A 17,856-nucleotide genomic window follows, 5' to 3' on the forward strand; every position below is an offset into this window, starting at 1 on the left:
GTACAAATTAGACGCACGCAGCGCCTTACGGCGGGACCTCTCTGTCCACGCGTATATGGCAAACATGTACGGAATCAACCTGCGAGAAGGAGAGTGTTGGTGTGTGGGATATTGCATAAAACATGATGGTGGCTTGAGAACTGGTACACCGTCTTGTTCGCACTGACGGCGACTGACTCTCATTCAAGTTATTACGCCAGTCCCAATGCAGTAACACGAGCAGAGGTGTGTGTGATATGCGTGACGATTCATCCAATCTAACATTGTGTTTTGTAGCGCTTGCCCTTGTAGCATACACTACGCCATGTTCCAGTAGACTGTGGTTTCACTTTTGGTTGTTGTTCTCAGAACAATAGTAAACTGCGTCAACTCCGATGGTTGTCGATCTGCCAGCAGACATCCAAACCACAACTTATTGGCACCTTGCCCGGGTAACTGGCTCGGTATCAAGGGTATGAGGTCAACGCACGACCGCGGCATTTATCAGTCCATCCCTGTCCCAACAAATGTTAATCCAAGCACCATGACGACGCGGATTGTTGAGCGATCCTGCTGTCCCATGAGAGGACTGATCCATCATATATTGTATGTTATGCTTAATCCTCGGGAATCGCCCTAGCTGATCTTGTCCAAAAAATAGATCTTGATTCCATGCGCTTGCTTCGATCTCTAGCATCCTTGCTCGAAGCGATCCGCGAAACCGAGGATGCTGGGGCGTGCCTGCCCTCTGAGTATAAGTCCCAACGCGCGCCGAGGACTCTCAGCATAAAGTGCCTCTCTGTCCTGAATTCCGAGACTCTTCACTTCCGTTCACCTAACCTCACATGTCATCAACAATCGATGGCAGGCCAAATACCAGCCTCAGTGCGTCATTCAAGCAATGGAAATCAAAGGCGGCCGCAGTACTGGATCCGCTCAAGGATCGTGTAGAAAATACCACCTTGAAAGTACTAGGCCTTTCGGAAGTGCGTATTGTCTTGTACAGCCGTCATCCTAGACTTATATTGCAGCTCGTTCCGACGCGGACACCGGAGTATCAAGAACTGATCGTGAAGCTAGCTTTAATCAATGAACAAGTCCTCCAGCGCATATCCCAAGGCCCAACGGCGGATTCGTCAACGGTTAGGCTAACTGAATCTCTCACCAAGTTTGTACAGCTCAATGGACACCTGGATTACTTCGCTCAATCATCGTATTATAGGGCAGCGAACGAGGTCGAAAGTTTTGTTCAAGTTGTTGAAGGACAGGATTACTCCACAAAATTTCTCACGGCTGCTCCAGAAACCATGGCAAAGTTACACAAGAATCTCGATTCGATCGTTGCGCAGTTTGCGGTGGGTTTCTGTCTCTGTATTGAACGGTCTGGTACTGAACAAGCTGCAGCTTGTGCACAGCCTGAGTCTTGCTGCCAAATTAGATCAAATGAGGGCAGAAGTACGTGACCCGAGTTTTCTGGGGACGTGTATGACTGATGATTGAACAAGGAGGGTGTTGTTCGTACAAAACAGAACCAGATGTGCGCGATCTATCCCCTCCCTGACACGTAATCACTCATTCTGTGAACACCCTAGTCCTGCTCTAACCGTGACCGCCGACATTCCGCCCAAGCCAGTAAACTTCTATGGCCGAGATGACATGCTTAACTCAATTATTTCTCTTCTCCTTGGAAACCAATCGTGTCGCATTCCCATTCTCGGCCCTGCAGGAATTGGCAAGACATCCCTCGCTGCGGCCATAATCAATGACGAGCAAATAAAGACGAAGTACGGCCAGTTGATTTGTTTCGTTTCTTGCGAGGGTGTCGCTTCTGCCGAGGGGATTCTTCAAGCGTTAAGCGCTTGCTTGAGATTGACAAACGAGTCGAATGCTCGGCGTGCAGTACTCGAGCGCCTAGCAACCCGTATTTTGCGCTCTAGTGGTGCTGGATAACCTCGAAACGGCCTGGAACACTCCTGACAAGACCCCTGTAGAGGAGCTCCTAGGAAAGTTTGCCGAGCTCTTTGGTCTGTCTCTGATCATTACCATGAGAGGAAACGCCCGACCAGCGGGAGTTGCATGGGAAGCAACTTGCGACCAACCTCTTCAACCTCTTCCTTTGGCTGCCGCTCGTCAGACATGGATTGGTATCACGCGCCGAGAGGACATGATCCCCGACGAGCTCCTGCTTGCATTGGACGGACTACCTCTGGCAATTACTCTCATGGCACATCAAGGACAGCTCCTAGATCCCGCCGAGCTGATGGAAGCATACACGGCTGAGAAGACCGCCTTCCTACAACGCGGTACTTCTGGAAGACTCACAAGCCTCGATACCTCAATTCAATTGTCACTCAATTCCCACACTATGATGCAGAACCCGAACGCACTACACTTACTCTCCGGACTCTCTCTTCTCCCGAATGGCGTTTTTTTATCAATTGTTGCCGAAGATCTTCCCATCAATGACGCATTGGAGGAAGACTGCGTTGGCTCTGATCGCCGTGGCACTTGCGTACAAGGATGGAGGACGTCTGCGGATACTCTCGCCAATTCGCGAGTTCATGCTGCTTCAACACCCGCCTTTTGGCAGCTGGCGTGCCGAGCTACGAGCTTATTATATTGACATGCTGACGCCGTTCAATGACATGGAGCCCGACGCCGATCCTTCTCCCAAAGCGGTGGATCAAGTTTCCTGCGAATTTGGGAATATTAATCCGATTCTCTCCGACTACTGGTCCTCCATGCGCAATGATCAACGTGACGAGCTATTTGTGGCCACAAAAAGTCTGGCCTATTCATCCATGCATATTCCGTGTGCGGATTGTTCGCCCCTGCTCACGGATGCAATGGTGCATTTGGAGAGGAGCGAGAGGCGCCGAGAAGCCTTGGAATGCAGACTGTTGATTGGTCGGCTCCTGTCAAGACAACTTCGATTGACGGAATCTGGAGCACTACTGGAAGAAGTTGAACGGGAATTCGCGACACTAGGGCACCAAGTTGAAGCACTGGAGTGCGCTTACTTTTTGGGCGAGTCACTTCGTCTGAGAGGTGATGTCCCAGCTGCCATTGCCAAGCTTAGAGAGGCCAGCACGGGACTGAAGTCGATTGGTGATGGCCCTGGTGCGGCAAAATGTGATTTGAGCATTGCCATCATCATGGACGACAGGGTTATTTAGATGAAGCATTGGAAAGATTCCAAGCGGCTCATAGCGTATATCAAGCACAGGCATCCAACCACCGCATGAGTTCGGCATGGTTTCTGCGTAGCATTGCAAGCGTTTTGGCCATGAAAGGAGAGTGGGAGAAGGCGCAAACGCATCTAGAAGAGTCAAAAGCCATATTTCTTGCCTTTGGAAACAACCGGGAAGTTGCTTATTGTTTACTCGACCTTGCCAATGCTCAAAAATCTCAAAACCGATGCGACGAAGCCAAACTAACTCTGACAGAGTGTAGAAGGATGATTCAAGGACTGGACTTTCACCGTATTGATGCGCAGTGCATGAAGGGATTCGGTGACATCCTGCGTATTCAAGGTCGATTGCCTGAAGCCGATGTGAAGCTTGCTGAGGCAGGATTGGCATTTCAGCGTGCCATGGATGAGGCCAGTGCAGCCCAATGCCTCCTAATACGAGGAGATGTGTTGCAACAACAAGATAACGACGACGAGGCTCTTAATCTAATAGAGCAGGCGAAGACGAAATTCCAAACCTGCAACATGACACTCAGTGTGTCACAGTGTTTATGGACGATGGCCCGTATCTTCGGGAAGAAGGAACAACACGAAGAAGCAACCCGGTTGCTGGAACAGTCAAGAAGGCTCTCTGAAGATCTCGGGGACGAGCAGGGCATTTTCCAATGTGCCGTTATTGAAGGGGAGTTGCTTTATCTTCAGGACCGCTCCGTGGAGGTCATTCTGAAGCTGTCAGCGACCCTCGAGCTTGTCGACAAATTTACGTCCCTTGCGACAACTGGCAATTACATCCTCCGTCGTGCGCACAGCCAGCTAGGCCAGAAAGAAGAGGCCCAGAGGGCGTTCACTAGAGTCATAGAAATATCTGGAGGTACTGGACTTGATTGCGAGTTGGCAGAAAAAGCTTTGGCTGAGCTTTGCGGCGTTGATTCCTGAATTTGACACTTCGAGGCCCACATCTCTATAGTAGCGGGCGATACGGACTAGCTGCACCTTTCCATCAATGATCTTGTAACAGACAAGCTTGTAATACTGTATGTTGATGAGTAGCATGAGGTGGAGAAGTCGTTGATTACCGCCTCCACCAGGTCGGGCCCATATGTAAAACGCCCAGCAGCATGTTGCCGAGTACTTCCGTCTATCTCCCCCCTGCCCAAAATGCGTGCCGCCCAGCAACTTGGCTCGCGCTCCCTGCTCGCTGTCCGCCATCGTCCAACCACCTTCGCCCGTAGTACGCTCCCAATCCGAACGATCCAAGCACGTCCAATGTCTGTAAAGCGTATCACCGTTGCTGGTTCGTCCCCTTCCTCCTCCACCTCCGAACATCGCTAACCCGTTCCATTGCCTGCAGAGGCCCCCACGCCCGTCGCACCCTACTCTCACGCAGTAGCGTTCAACGGCACCCTCTACGTCTCCGGTCAGATCCCGACAGTCGGGAAGACGGGAAATATCGTCGAGGGCGGGATTAGGGAGCAGGTTAGGGAGAGCTTGACTAACTTGAAAGTGGTGCTTGATGGAGCTGGGAGCGGGATCGATATGGTCATGAAGTGCAATGTGCGTCTCTCCACAATGCTGTTGTATACCCAACTGCGGACATCCAACTTCCCTCCCTATCCTGTCATTATAGTGTGGAGCTGACCTCTCTCTAGGTCTACCTCAAGGATATGAACGACTTCAACGACATGAACGATGTGTACGGAGAGTTCTTCGCCGAGCACAAGCCTGCCCGTACGGCCGTGCAGGTTGCCCGCCTTCCGAGGGACGTGATGGTCGAGATCGAGTGTGTAGCGGCGTTGAAGGCGTGAACGTCGTGCGGGGGATAAGACGGCCAGGGTGGGATTGCAGTATAGTCAAAGAAAGAACTAAGAATGACATGTCTTGATCGTACCTGCCTTGCCTTACCATCCCAGTGTCCACTTGCACCCAAAGGAACAGAACAGAATTTCATTACCCTCTTCTAGCCAGCACTACATCCCCTCAATCGCCTCTTTCAGCAAAGCATCACTAAGGATCTCGAACCCCTTCTCCTGTGTAACCTGCGCAAGCTGGACGTTATGCTGATCCAGTTTCTCCTCCATGACCTGCTTCAGCACGCACAGCGTTAAGATCTGCGCTTCTTTCATGCTCATGCTCTGCGCAGTCAGTCAGCGCTGCCCGTGAAGAAGGCAATTGGAGGGAAATACCTTGTGGTACTTGTCTTGCAGCTCGGCTTGTGCAGCCTCACTACCCGAACCGATGGCCTTAGCTTCGTACTTGACAAATGTGCCCGAGGGGTCGGTGTGGTATAACTGCGGGCCAAGTTCGTCAATTCCGGCAATAAGGAGTGCAACGCCGAATGGCCGTGACTGCACCCGCGCGTGAGTTAACCAGTCAAATACAATGACAAGGACGCACCATCATCGCGTCTTCATTCTCCATGCTCTCCCCGAACCTCAGAGCCAAATCACACACCGCCTGTGTCACACTCTCCACCTTGATCCGCTCGTCAAACGTAAAAGCGTGATTCTGGCTCGTCACACGCGCATGGTCGATCATCGTCCTCGCATCCGCCGTAAGGCCGGACATGGCACACCCAAGATGGGTGTCGATCTCCATTATCTTCTCGATACTGGAGGACTCGAGCAAAGGGGACTGGACGCGTTTCTCGACGCCGAGGACTACGCCGGTGGGTGTGCGGATCCCGACGGTTGTGCTCCCGAGCTGGGGACGTCAGATCTTCCGGGGAAAGGGCTATGGCAGACATACCTTGATGGCTTCTATTGCGTACTCGACTGGGACTCGTCAGGGTTTGTTCACTCGAGAGGAAAGAACGGTGCACACCTTGGAACAACCGCCCTTCTGGTGAGAAAGTGTTGACTCCCCGGTCTTCAAACCGTTAGATATATTCAACTCTGCAGCGTCTGACTCACCATATTCTGATCTTGTTAAGAACATTTTTCAGTAGACAACAGGGAAAAGCAGATGTATGCGGTGGTATGCACTCAAGGAGTATGCACTACACTTGCGTAACCTCCAGAGTAGGAAGAGGGGACGCGTAACGCGACCACTTTCTGTCTCCGTGTGCCACGTGGGAGAAGAGTAAGAGCGCGCACAGCCACTGCATCGTCAATCGGGCGAAGGACAGATTTGTCAAGGGATCGGTGATTTTCAAATTTGTGGGGGAGGGAAGGATTGCTTCATCAGTACCCCTCCTCGGTGTAGCTATAGCATCCTACGTCTGATAACAATAATTGCAAACCCGGGCCGCGGGGATAGACGGCGCCCGGGAATTACTGACATCCTTTTCTCACATCCGGACCGGGATGGGAGGGTGCGGTGCGTGCACCAGCCGAAACCCGAACATCTTCGTGCAGTTTCGAGAGTAGTTGTGTACACCTCGGGATGGTTTCGGGCTCGAGTGGGTGGGGTTGTGGTGCGTATGTCAGGGGTTGGGTTGCTGGATGAGGAGGGGAATGCGTGAAACGGGCGGCGAAGGGGAGGCGGGCCGGCACGCCACGAATTTGGATCCTGTCTGCCAACAAGTGTGAATGGAAGAAGGAATACGCTAGATGTCATAGACGTAAGAAGGAAAGAAATGCTGTACACACGTGGGAAGGACATTGTGATATACCCCGATTCGATAGGGTTATATAGCTTGCCTGCCTCTTGCCAACACGCTCTCCTCCCTCGGTAGATGAACAATGCCTCCCTCTGCTCCCCCGCCAGGTATGGCCTTTGTACATCCTTTTAACAAGGACTGACAAGGATGGACAATAACCCATGATAGGAATATACGTACCTACGCTCACATTCTTCCAACCTACACAGAAGCAGGAATTAGACCTCCAAGCACTTACTTCCCATATTGCCAGACTCGCACAAGCACGAGTACAGGGAATCGTCCTCCTCCACCCAATAGGTGCGTGCACATCCTTCCCTTTTCTGCACTAACACCGCTCTAGGAGAACCACACCATCTATCGCGTGACGAGCGCACGCACCTCCTCACTCACACACAGCATTTCCTCTCCTCCATTCCTGCTCAGCTCACCCTCATCGTCGGCTGCTCAGCACCCAGCACGTGGGAGACGATCGACCTATGCGAGGAGGCAGCGGCACTCGGAGGGGCATACTGTTTGGTCAACGCACCGGGAGGGGAGGATGAGCTAGGGGACTCGGCTCTCGAAGGGTACTTCTTTGACGTAGGTCTACGTCTGACTCCTTAACCACCACTGACACTCCCTCAGGTAGCAGACCAATCCCCTCTCCCGCTCCTCCTCTCCCCCTCCCACGCCCTCCCCCTCCCCCTCCTACAGCGCCTAGCCCAGCACCCAAACATCGTCTCCCTCCTCCTGACTTCTCCCAGTCTCGCACTCCAACTTTCCTCCACCTTCCCCACAAAGTCCTTCTCCCCTATGGCGACCCAGTCCGACGCTCTCCTGCCCATGCTCTGCGCTGGCGCCCAGGGGGCCATACTGCCATTGGGGAACGTAGCGCCTGAAGCGCTTGTCCAAATCTGGGAAAGTTGGAATAGGGAGGACCTGCCCGCGGCACAAGCGCTCCAACGCCCACTAGCCCGCTGTGGGGCTATAGAACGCGCCGGTACACGAGGAGTACGCGCAGCGCTGAGCCATGTGAAGGGGTATGGTGGGTGGAGCAGGAGGCCCGTCTTAGCGCCGGGGGAGAAGGAACGGGAGGAGATCAACAGAGCGTGCGAGGTGCTAGAAGGGAAGGGCAAGAGCCGGCCGGGGATGCCGAATGGTGTGCAACACTAACCCCCTTGGGCTTGAGTGCTTTGGGGCCTTGGATTATTCAATATCATATAAACACGACCACTAGGCTATCGAATTTGGATTCAATTGTCAGTTCGTATGCATATTCGATTCCCGTGCGCTTGATTCTTCAGATCGTTTTGGTTGTCGTTGACTAGTGCTGCCCAAGCGCAGCTAGAGTCCTCGCACTGGGCTCCGTGCCCTTCCTTCCCGAAGTCACCCCAACACTTCCAACCCCGTTTCCCTTCGTCGTCTTATTCCCCAGTCCTACCTTCGCCTCTGCACCGGCTTTCGGTTCCTCTCCCAGGACATCCTGTACCTCACTCGTCCTCGCCCCAGGCTGGGCAAGCGCCGCTCTCGTCCGTCCACTCATCTCACTCGAGATCCCTCCCGCCGGCGTACGAGTGTCCACCCCTGCGGAAGGGAGTCCACCAGTATGCCCCAACGGAGCAGGCTGAGGTTTTGGCTCGGGCCCGATGAGGGACGCCGTTGATGGCAGAGCGTCGGTTTCGGCGACGGTGGGATTCGCCCCAGGTGCGGGAGCGGCCATGTTGGAGGACCAGGAGAGTGGGTTGCCAGCGGTAGCAGAGGTGGTAGACGGGTCATTGCCCAGAGCTGCAGTCGTCCCCCCATACGTCCCCCCTCGTTCGGAGGCATTGCTCTCCTCGTGCAAAGGGTCAACTCCGGCCCCTTGGCCAGCACGTTTAGGCATGACCAGGACGTCCTCGGTAGCTCCTGAATCTTGCAGCGCTTTCTGGGTCCTGGCGGACATACCTGTTTCCTGTCAGTGTGGGTCGTGGCAGGGTAGAGGAGACGTACCGGAGGAGATACCCTGTCCACTGGTCGTCCCGTTTCCCAATCCAGTACCAGCGACCTGACGAATTGCGTAATCCCCTCCCACCTCTCTCGTAGCACCCGACCCCACCTCCATGTCTATCCCGCCTCTAGGGACATCAACAGCCGCCTTCCCGCTCGCCGCATCACCCACAACATCATCCCCCTGCCTGCGAGAGATCCGTTCCGCCGCCTCGTCCACCGACTCACCCACAGGCCTCCCGATAGACCTATATTCTCCTGAGCTCACAAGCGCCGCAATCTGAGGGTCAACCCCCGAGCCTGTGCCCGTGGCTGTCGACTCGCTGAAGTTGGCTGCATGAGATGAGGGATCCCTCGAGATGAGGGACTGTGTGTTCTGAGCCCATTGGGTTGCGGGCGTACCTGGGTCGAGGAGGTCCAGACGCTGGATGGTGTCGTTCATGGCTGTTGTTGAGGATTGATTGTTGTCAAGTTGTTGGTTGTTTGAGGATGTTCATCCTGAAGTACTGTCAGCTTCCTAAAGAGGTATATATACCACTGGTTGGTTACCCCACACAGCCCTCCGTTCATTGTCGCAATACCTGCGATTGGCCATGGGATTACCATATTTGGATAGTTGTGATGAGGAAGAGAAGCAGCGGGACGTCATTCGGGTTAGGGTTCAAGTGTGACGTGATTATGACGTTGATCCCGGCAACCACCCCACTTTTGGGATGATGCAGACGTCTTTCGTTATAGATCGTCTTGACTGGGAACCATATTACTGGATCCGTTACTGTGCGGCGCACTGCAGAGACATATCCTTCTTGAACTGCATCAGTGGGCTCCATGCGCTCCATTATTCATTCCGCATTTTCGTTGACATCAGCGGATTCGATTAAAAAAACTCGCGGGTATCGGTAGGTATGCGACAAAGACAGTTGACAAATGTCGCAGCACAACATATCAGGAGTGCAATAAATCGCAGAACATTATGTTTACGTGCGCTAGATGCGGTCCATCCACTCGTTCCACCCGCCATTAATATTCTGAGCCTCAGCTTCCTGCATGGATAACGCGGCCAATGCCTCTTCGCAACGTCCTACATCGTCCTGCAGTCCCATCCTTCGATAAATTTCTGCACCTTGGGTAAAGGCTCGCGCAGCACGTTCTGTCTCGTCTAACTTGTCGTATGAGCGACCAAGGAAATAGTTGGCCATTGCTAATAGATCCAGAGCGTCGATGCCAGATCCTAGTACTTCCAAAAGCTTTGCGACGGCCTCGGTATGGCGGTTCTGATGATAAAGCAGCTCCCCTTCGGAGACAATACATGACCAGTACGCATTCATCAACCCCATAGTTTAAAAGGCAGTTTTTGCTTGTTCCAGCTGCAGGCTCGCATCCGCATAGCGTTGCTGCTGACCGAAGATCTTGCTCAAGGCTTGACAGCACTGTGCTACCCCTGTGAGGGACCGGCAGTTTTCGAATGTCGTCTTCGCAGTCTCTATCAAAGGAGTGGCATCTTCGTGTTGATCATGGGATAAAAGCAGCATTCCTTGCCGATAGGTACACTGCCCCGCACTAACCCTATCTCCAATGCGCTCAAACGTAGCTTGTGCTTCGTCTAACCACGAAAGCGCCTCTGCGAACCGCTCTTCATATCGCAGATGGTCACGAGGGTCTTTCGTACAATAGGAATCGTTCCGATAGAATCCCAGGCTGGCGATCATCTTCCTGCATTCCATGAATGCGCGGCATGCTTCTCCATGACGGTTCTGCTGTTGCAAAAGTCGCGCCGTTTGGAACAGGCAAGTCGCAGCTTCACGCTTAGAGCCAAACTGCTCAAATAGGCCTTGCTTCTTCCAAGTAGCTCTCAGCTGTCTTCCAACTGCGTTGAGCCATCAGTAGGCTAGCCATGCTTGCCAGGCAACGCGCAGAACCCTTTCGGCATCTCAGTTCTTGATACATCGCATTTGCAGTGCTGAGGATCCTCAGAGCTTCTTCGATATCGCTTTGTTGTGCTAGCACCTCCCCAAGACACCACATGTACAATGCTGCGCTGGTGGTATTCCCTTCTGCTTCTTTGCATTTGTTGGCTTCTCTGAGCTTGGCAGTGGCATCTTTGAAGTCACGTCGCAAACGAAGTGCGTTTCCCAAATGGTAAGCGCACTCTGTTGCTTCAGCGTTGTCGCCCCTGGCCCCGAATTGTCTTTCTACTTCTTCAAGCAATCTTATGACTTCTCCCAATTGATTCTGTCCTGATAGGAGGCGGCCAAGGAGCATCCGACATTTCAACACTTCCTCGTGATGCTCCCTTGCCTCCAGCTGCTCGATAGCAGAGGAGAGCAGCGGCACGCAATCGGTGCATGAGACATGCACTGAGGAAACAACCAAGGTCTTTGTGGCGGCAAGGAACTCATCCTGCTGATCTGCACCGGGCATCGATGACCAGTAATGCGATAAAATCGAATTGATATTCGCAAATTCGGAGGAGACTTGTTCCGTCGCTTTTTGGAAAGGATCGGCATCGGGCTCCATTCCGTTGAAGGGAGCAAGTACGCCAAAGTAGTAGACTCGCAGCTCGGCTAGGCAGGTGCCAAAAGGCGGGTGTTGAAGAAGCATGAACTCGCGAATTGGCGAGAGTATCCGCAGACGTCCTCCATCCTTATACGCAAGTGCCACCGCAATCAGAGCCAAGGCCGTCTTCCTCCATTGCGTCATCGATGGGAAGATCTTCGGCAGCAGTTGATAAGAGGCGCCATTCGGGAGAAGAGAGAGTCCGGAGAGTAAGTGTAGTGCGTTCGGGTTCTGCATCATAGTGTGGGAATTGAGTGACAATTGAATGGATGTATCGAGGCTTGTGAGTCTTCCAGAAGTACCGCGTTGTAGGAAGGCGGTTTTCTCAGCCGTGTATGCTTCCATCAGTTCGGTCGAATCTGAGAGCTGGCCTTGGTGTGCCATGAGAGTAATTGCCAGAGGCAATCCGTCTAATGCGGCAAGAAGCTCGTCGGGAACATCTTCATTTCGATGAGTGATACCAATCCACATCTGATGTGCTGCAGGAATGGAAAGTGGTGTCAGGGGTTGGCCATAGGTTGCATCCCACGTCACTCCGGCTGGTTGGACGTTTCCCCTCATCGTGATGATCAGGGACAGACCCAAGAGTTCCGCAAGCTTCCCTAGCAACAGCTCAACGGAAACCCTATCGGGAGAGTCCCAAGCTGTTTCCAGGTTGTCGAGCACTAAGAGGGCACAAATTCGCGCTGCCAAGGATTCGAGAACGATCTGCCGGGCATTCGACTCATGCGTTAACCCCAAGAAAGCGATTAATGCTTGAAGAATCCCATCGGCAGACGTAATACCCTCGCAGGAGACAAACCAAATCGATTGGCCATACTTGGTCTTGATTCGATCGTCATTGATAATGGCGGCAGCGAGAGATGTCTTGCCGATTCCTGCGGAGCCGAGAATCGGGACGCGACAGGTCTGGTCTTGAAGGAGGAGTGCTGTGATTGAGTGGAGCAAGTCATCTCGACCGTAAAAGTTGACTGGATTTGGCGGAATGTCGGCAATAATGGTAGTAACAGGACTAGAGCGCGTGGGGTGGGCAACCATCAAGGATATTGAAGGGCGCTCACATCTGATTCCCGCGAGACCCAACATGCTTGCACAGATGTCAATGAAGAATGCCCGAGGGGAGAACTGAACATAAACATCCAAGCTCATCTGATCTAGTCGTGTAGCAAGAGTCACGCTGTGCACGAGCTAGAATACGGTTCAGTGATACCTCACGTATACCTGCACAGACATACCGCAAATTGAGCAATAATAGAATCCAGATTCTTGTGTAAATTTGCCATGGTGGCTGGAGCGTCAGTCAGAAACTTTTTCGAATAATCCTGTTCTCGTGATACTTGAATAAAGTTTTCGACATCTTTCGCTGCGCTATCGTGCGGTTAATGAACACGACCTAAGTATAGGGAGCACTATACATACTTGGCAAGGGCTTCAATTAGCCTAGCGCTTGTTGAATTCGCGTTTCCATAGTGGGAGGTACGCTGGAGAACATGCTCATTGATCAAACCGAGCTTTTCGATAGGCTCATGAAACTCTGGTCTTCTCGTTGGAACTAGCTGTGGTCGACGTAAGTATTGATCGATTGCAGATGAAGACGTGACATATGTACATACCAAGTCCGAGCACCTTCAGCGTTGTCTTTTCCACACGCTCTTTGAACCGATCAAGGATGGTCGTTGCTTTCGGTCTCCGCTGCTTGAGCGACGCGCCGAGACTGACTCGCTGAGCATTGTCAGATGTCGTCGCCATGTTGAGCTGCAGAAGAAAAGATGAGAAGATCAGCGTAAGGAGAAACTGAGGGAATCTTTTTCAGAGGTCAACCGATTTAAAAAGGCAGAGGGCAGCCCAACCGATGGATACTGGGCAACCAAGGGAGACAGTCCAGCCGAGGCTCTTCCTCGGCACATTTGGCACATTCCGGAGGGACATCATATTGACAGAGAGACAGGAAGTAGTCATTCAAGTGATGACCATCAAACAGAGTGTTCAGGATTGTATTCTAGTACTGTGGGAAAATCACTAAGTGCATTAATCACTCCTCGGGGGTTACGTACCGTCTCATCCATGGTCTAGTCGGCCAACATCAAAACATCGCACAGTAACACAGATCTTCGTCATACCAGCAATTGCTGCCGTATACATAAAGTGGATTACCGCGGCTACACAGTGCTCCAAGCCGGTCAGGTCTGGTAGTGGAAGGGAAGGTATGGGCAAATTAACACCTAGGTCGAGCCCTGTCGGGAGCAGACATGTGACGGGGGTGCGGTGCAGCCCCGTCACGGAAATGCCTCCAGGGCCTCGGACCCCTGCATCCAGCCCATCCAGCAAAAATTGGACAAATTTAGCTAGAGTAGCTAGACCCACGTGGCCACATGTACAGCCAGACCCAAGCAAGTGAGAGCCCACTAATATCCTTGTTAACACACACCATGCCCAGTGACAGCCCCAAGTACCATTACGCTCCCCCTCAAATGTGCAATATTCACTAGAAGCACCTTGTTCAAGGTCCACCCCTGTGGTTTCTCGTATGCTGTTATTCCAAATTCTATGAGGCCTGAAGTGAAAAGGCATTGGGCTCACCGGTACATGATTGCTTGCCTGGAGCTTGATTTGCCTGCTAATTTGACGTAGACATCTTCCCCAGCTGCATGAATACCAGCGCAGCTACCAGACTGAGAAGCATGCTCTCCTGAAAGCTCAAAAGGCACAATCACTCGATTGCTTGAAGAAGTACAAGCAGAAACTTGCAGATGAGAGGGCACTTGGTGATGGGGCGGAGGTGCTGCTGATGCTGGCCTCAGCAGTCTAGAGTGTAGACACTGTCCTACCTAAGGTGATTTTGTACTTGATAGCTAGTTTCCTTGATTAACTAGTTACATTGACTGAGCATCTATGATTCTATGGTCCCCCCAGAACTCAATGGACATTCCAAGTTGAGCTGAGACCAGAATCCCCCAACTGACTGAGATCCCACAGGCTGGCATCAACATTGAGCATGTTGACATCCAGTGCCTGGAGAGGCTGAGGCAAGAACACCATTGGGTCCGGTGTGGTGGGCTTGGGTTGTGTCCCTGCAGGAGGGGGGGCAAGCCATGCACACTTTCTCAGTTGAGGACCAACCACATGTGATAGATCCAAGTTAGGCTTCACCCCAGACAGGTCAATGTCCGTGCCACAGGAAGACATGACTTCTCCAATGGGGTGAGTGTCTCTTGTGGTTGGCAGTGGCCCAACAACATTCTCCTTGCTCTTGGTCTCTTTGAGCCTTCTAGTCACTCAGCACTGGAGCTCAGCCGCAGTCATCTTGTGGAAGAAGCACTTGCCATCCTTGAGTGCTTCATGGACCTTGGCAAGCTGGGGCACATTCTTGATATCCGAGGGATTTGTGATAGTGTCTAGTGGCCAGCCATGTATGGTCAAGTGGAACTTGTCCTCCATGTCACCACTGAATGACTTGTATGCCATTGACTTATGCTTGCCCTTAGTGGCTCCTGCTGAAGGAGTGTTGAGTGTTGAGATTTGGACATACAGAGTTCAAACATACTGATCTTGGCATCAAGCATGGCCCGTATTTCATGCTTGTATACATTTGCATGAGACTGAGTTATCTCTGCTGCATCTAGGAATTGATTAATACAATTAACTTGGTTCTTGAATAGATAACACTCACATCACGGCCCTCTGCTGAATGCCCATGATTCTAATTCCAAGCCCAGGTCTGTGATTGACAAACCAAGTACTTGTTTGAACCAGTCTCAGCAAATGGTGCTGCCCAAGAACTCAGGTACTGCATAATCATCTGGGTGTCCTCATACAATGAACCTGCAAATGTGACCACCCATGCAGTTATTGAAGTCTCAAGCTTTGCACCATAGGTGATCTTGCATATGAATGGTGTTGGCCTCTCTTGACTTCAACAGTAGTTGAACTTGGTTGTCAGTCTTGTGTCTTGCTACTATGACAGATTGGAGCGCCTCAGCAAGCTTGATCTCATCTTGCTTGTAAGAGGACACATGCATCTTGACTTCCTTGTTGAACTCAGAATCACCAATTGCACAAAACCTGCAGCCTATATTCACAGTAAGAGCAAGCATCGAGTGAGGGGAAAGAACTCACCAGCTGCCTTCCACTCTAAGGCCACCTCATGTCTAGCTGTGTTCCACATCAAGACATCTTTGTGTTTGCACTTCAGACCTTGGCCATAAAAATAGCCTTGGATCACCTCTCATTTCATGGTGAATTCATCAGCAAGACTATCTAGCCTTGTCCTGACTTCAGATCGAATGTCTGCAATAGCATTGCAAACATGAGCGTGCTTGTCATGAGTGCTTTCAGCCACTGCTAAACAATGGCCCCAAGACTTTGCCTTCTCTGAGGTGCATGGCATTTAGGAAGCAGATGAGCAGACAATGAGGAAGGTCAAAGTTTGTGAGACTGAGAGTAACCAGGATTGCGAGACATGGTGAAGTCCAGGGACAAGCACAACAAAATGAGATGTCAGGAGGGCCAGTCACATGTACACAACACACATGAGAAATGTGACTCAAGGAATTCTATTGTCAGGTTGCTTACATCTAGGTACAGGTTCTCCTATGCTAGTAACAAATACATGAGTACTTGACCAGGTACAAGGACAAGAAGCAAACATCACAAACAAGGGTAAGAAACAAGAGGGAGAGTGTGAGGAAGCAATGAGAGTGAGGCATGCCATGTGTGTTTTAGTCCATACTGAGCATTTTGAGACCCACAAGGCTTTTTGCCTTTTGGGACAATTGAGAATGAGAAGAAGAAAAAACTGAGATGTGTGTGTGGGCCATAAGTCTTCCATTCCATGATATTATGTATGCCAGTGCCAAAGTTTGTGACCCCCTACCTACCTTGAGTCAAGATTGAGAGCCTTATGCATGACCTTCCCAGTAATCATTCAATCTTTCTTGCTGCATGGCGTGAATGATGTCCTCGACCCAGGTGACAAACACCTTGGAGACCATGTGACAAGTGGTGGGGCTGATGCTGTCCAAGGCAACTGCATTGGTCAGCAGCTAGACATTCTCAATGACAAACTCGCTTTCTAGGTTGAGTTGCATGGCCCAAGTCACCAGGATCTTGTGAACCACATGGGGCAAGGAGGGGGGGTCAGAACCCATATGACTGTACAGAATGCAAGCACCTTAACTTGCAAGACAATATGCCAGTGACATGGATTGAGAACAAGAGGGTGAAGAACCAGGCATATCCGGTCAAGAGAGGAGTGAGCAATGGAACAGAGAAGGGGGGGCCTAGATGATGAGTGCAAGGTGAGCATCTCACTGCTACTAGTGTGGTGCATGGCCCAGGAGGATGACCTTTCCTTGCCCTTCGACATGTTACTGGAGGGCATGGGAGTCTTGGGGCAAGGGATTGATACCGCCCTCTGAGTTGCAGGAGGGGCCATCGCACTGCTAGGCCAAGCAGTGCTCATGGGTTGCAAAGGTGTCAGGACAGGGGCGATAGGGACAGGCTGCTGACTGGTAGTAGAACTGGGGGCATCAAGGATCAGGTTCTGCTCAGGCCAGAACTGACAAGGATTGAAACAAACGAGAGACATGTGAGCGGTGTGAGCCCTGCAAGAGTTGTCATTCTGCTGCCCACAGAACGAGGTCATGTCATGCGAGAAGTTGGCAAGGACAACTTGGTGGAACATGTGGGTGATGCCCTTGACGATGGGCATATACCCGGTGTTCCACAGGAGGCAAGAGACAAAGGACTCGAGCTCAGTTGCATTGCTCAGCCCATTGTCATAATGCCCTCCTAGCCAAAGCTGCACACTTCCACTGAGAACACAATCACCCATTGTAAGCTTCATTAGTAGTTAGTGACTGGTACTAAACATCTAGTAAGATAAGTACTCACCAGATCGAGAACTTGAGGGGTGAACTCCCCATACCATGTGATCCTGCAGAGGCATCCATTGATGCCCACTTGCCACAGGTGGACATCATGGCCCGGGAGGTCATAACCATTGTGAGTTGCACCAGTGATAGTGCAAGGAGCCTCAGAGATGCACTGCCGGATAGTGTTCCAAGCGCCTGCAGTCAGACCACAGATTGGCTGGCAAGGGCCAGGGGAGGGGTTGGGGCCATTGGCAGGCATGGTTGTGCGAAGCATTGAGAAACAAATCAAGATGGGAGTGGAAACAAGATTCCCAGGAGGTAGTGGGAGGGGGTTCTGCCAACCCCCCATGCCTACCATGGGTCCCATCAAGACAGTCATGGCAAGAGTATGGGAGGGATGGGCCGCGATCATCAGTGCACTCAAGATTGAGACCGAGTGTTAGGGCAACACAGGCTGACTAAGTCTGCTCACCTGGGAGTGCCAAGAGTCCAAGCAGGCAACAAGGAAGTGGAGTAGACCTGATGACTAAGACATATCTACAGTATAGGTACCTGTGGATGATCCTAAGAGACCAAGTCTGAAGAGACAGTCCCCAGACAGAGTAGGCCTTATATTTATACCTCTGTGGTGGAACCTGCTAGAACATCTTGCTTACTCAGCCTAGTCAGGTGATCAGGTCATATGACCAAGG

General features: G+C 51.7%; 7 protein-coding genes across 7 annotated transcripts; 3 read left to right on the forward strand and 4 right to left on the reverse strand.

Annotated features, from left to right (window-relative positions):
• Positions 1-824: 824 nt before the first annotated feature.
• On the forward strand, positions 825-4,105 carry DACRYDRAFT_115742 (uncharacterized protein; the record flags this gene model as incomplete). The annotated part of the gene is made up of 9 exons (XM_040770069.1): positions 825-965; positions 1,011-1,147; positions 1,202-1,334; positions 1,384-1,434; positions 1,485-1,516; positions 1,572-1,918; positions 1,971-2,404; positions 2,460-3,099; positions 3,156-4,105. 9 exons carry the CDS (start codon positions 825-827, stop codon positions 4,103-4,105), a joined length of 2,865 nt encoding a protein of 954 aa, XP_040629644.1.
• Positions 4,106-4,329: 224 nt separating this feature from the next.
• On the forward strand, positions 4,330-5,055 carry DACRYDRAFT_78610 (endoribonuclease L-PSP). Its single transcript, XM_040776353.1, has 3 exons — positions 4,330-4,463; positions 4,521-4,723; positions 4,819-5,055. Exons 1-3 carry the CDS (start codon positions 4,436-4,438, stop codon positions 4,972-4,974), a joined length of 387 nt encoding a protein of 128 aa, XP_040629645.1. The 5' UTR covers positions 4,330-4,435; the 3' UTR covers positions 4,975-5,055.
• A 68-nt stretch (positions 5,056-5,123) lies between these two features.
• DACRYDRAFT_21724 (20S proteasome subunit) lies at positions 5,124-6,174 on the reverse strand. Its single transcript, XM_040772522.1, has 6 exons — positions 6,079-6,174; positions 5,990-6,034; positions 5,915-5,940; positions 5,564-5,869; positions 5,353-5,514; positions 5,124-5,301 (listed from the first exon to the last, which is right to left on the reverse strand). Exons 1-6 carry the CDS (start codon positions 6,101-6,103, stop codon positions 5,137-5,139), a joined length of 729 nt encoding a protein of 242 aa, XP_040629646.1. The 5' UTR covers positions 6,104-6,174; the 3' UTR covers positions 5,124-5,136.
• A 675-nt stretch (positions 6,175-6,849) lies between these two features.
• DACRYDRAFT_106812 (aldolase) lies at positions 6,850-7,922 on the forward strand (the record flags this gene model as incomplete). The annotated part of the gene is made up of 4 exons (XM_040768340.1): positions 6,850-6,874; positions 6,936-7,067; positions 7,111-7,349; positions 7,395-7,922. The coding sequence occupies 4 exons, from the start codon at positions 6,850-6,852 to the stop codon at positions 7,920-7,922; spliced, it is 924 nt and encodes a 307-aa protein (XP_040629647.1).
• A 32-nt stretch (positions 7,923-7,954) lies between these two features.
• DACRYDRAFT_99768 (uncharacterized protein) lies at positions 7,955-9,177 on the reverse strand (the record flags this gene model as incomplete). The annotated part of the gene is made up of 2 exons (XM_040777623.1): positions 7,955-8,693; positions 8,739-9,177. The coding sequence occupies 2 exons, from the start codon at positions 9,175-9,177 to the stop codon at positions 8,074-8,076; spliced, it is 1,059 nt and encodes a 352-aa protein (XP_040629648.1). The 3' UTR covers positions 7,955-8,073.
• Positions 9,178-9,721: 544 nt separating this feature from the next.
• Positions 9,722-13,086, reverse strand: DACRYDRAFT_115746 (uncharacterized protein; the record flags this gene model as incomplete). The annotated part of the gene is made up of 6 exons (XM_040770070.1): positions 12,905-13,086; positions 12,711-12,847; positions 12,527-12,659; positions 10,655-12,479; positions 10,301-10,602; positions 9,722-10,009 (listed from the first exon to the last, which is right to left on the reverse strand). Exons 3-6 carry the CDS (start codon positions 12,572-12,574, stop codon positions 9,722-9,724), a joined length of 2,463 nt encoding a protein of 820 aa, XP_040629649.1. The 5' UTR covers positions 12,575-12,659; positions 12,711-12,847; positions 12,905-13,086.
• A 1,481-nt stretch (positions 13,087-14,567) lies between these two features.
• On the reverse strand, positions 14,568-14,854 carry DACRYDRAFT_106815 (uncharacterized protein; the record flags this gene model as incomplete). The annotated part of the gene is made up of 2 exons (XM_040768341.1): positions 14,568-14,785; positions 14,836-14,854. 2 exons carry the CDS (start codon positions 14,852-14,854, stop codon positions 14,568-14,570), a joined length of 237 nt encoding a protein of 78 aa, XP_040629650.1.
• Between the last annotated feature and the right edge of the window lie 3,002 nt (positions 14,855-17,856).

Source organism: Dacryopinax primogenitus (genome assembly GCF_000292625.1).
Source record: "Dacryopinax primogenitus strain DJM-731 SS1 chromosome Unknown DACRYscaffold_7, whole genome shotgun sequence".
Lineage (NCBI taxonomy): Eukaryota > Fungi > Basidiomycota > Dacrymycetes > Dacrymycetales > Dacrymycetaceae > Dacryopinax > Dacryopinax primogenitus.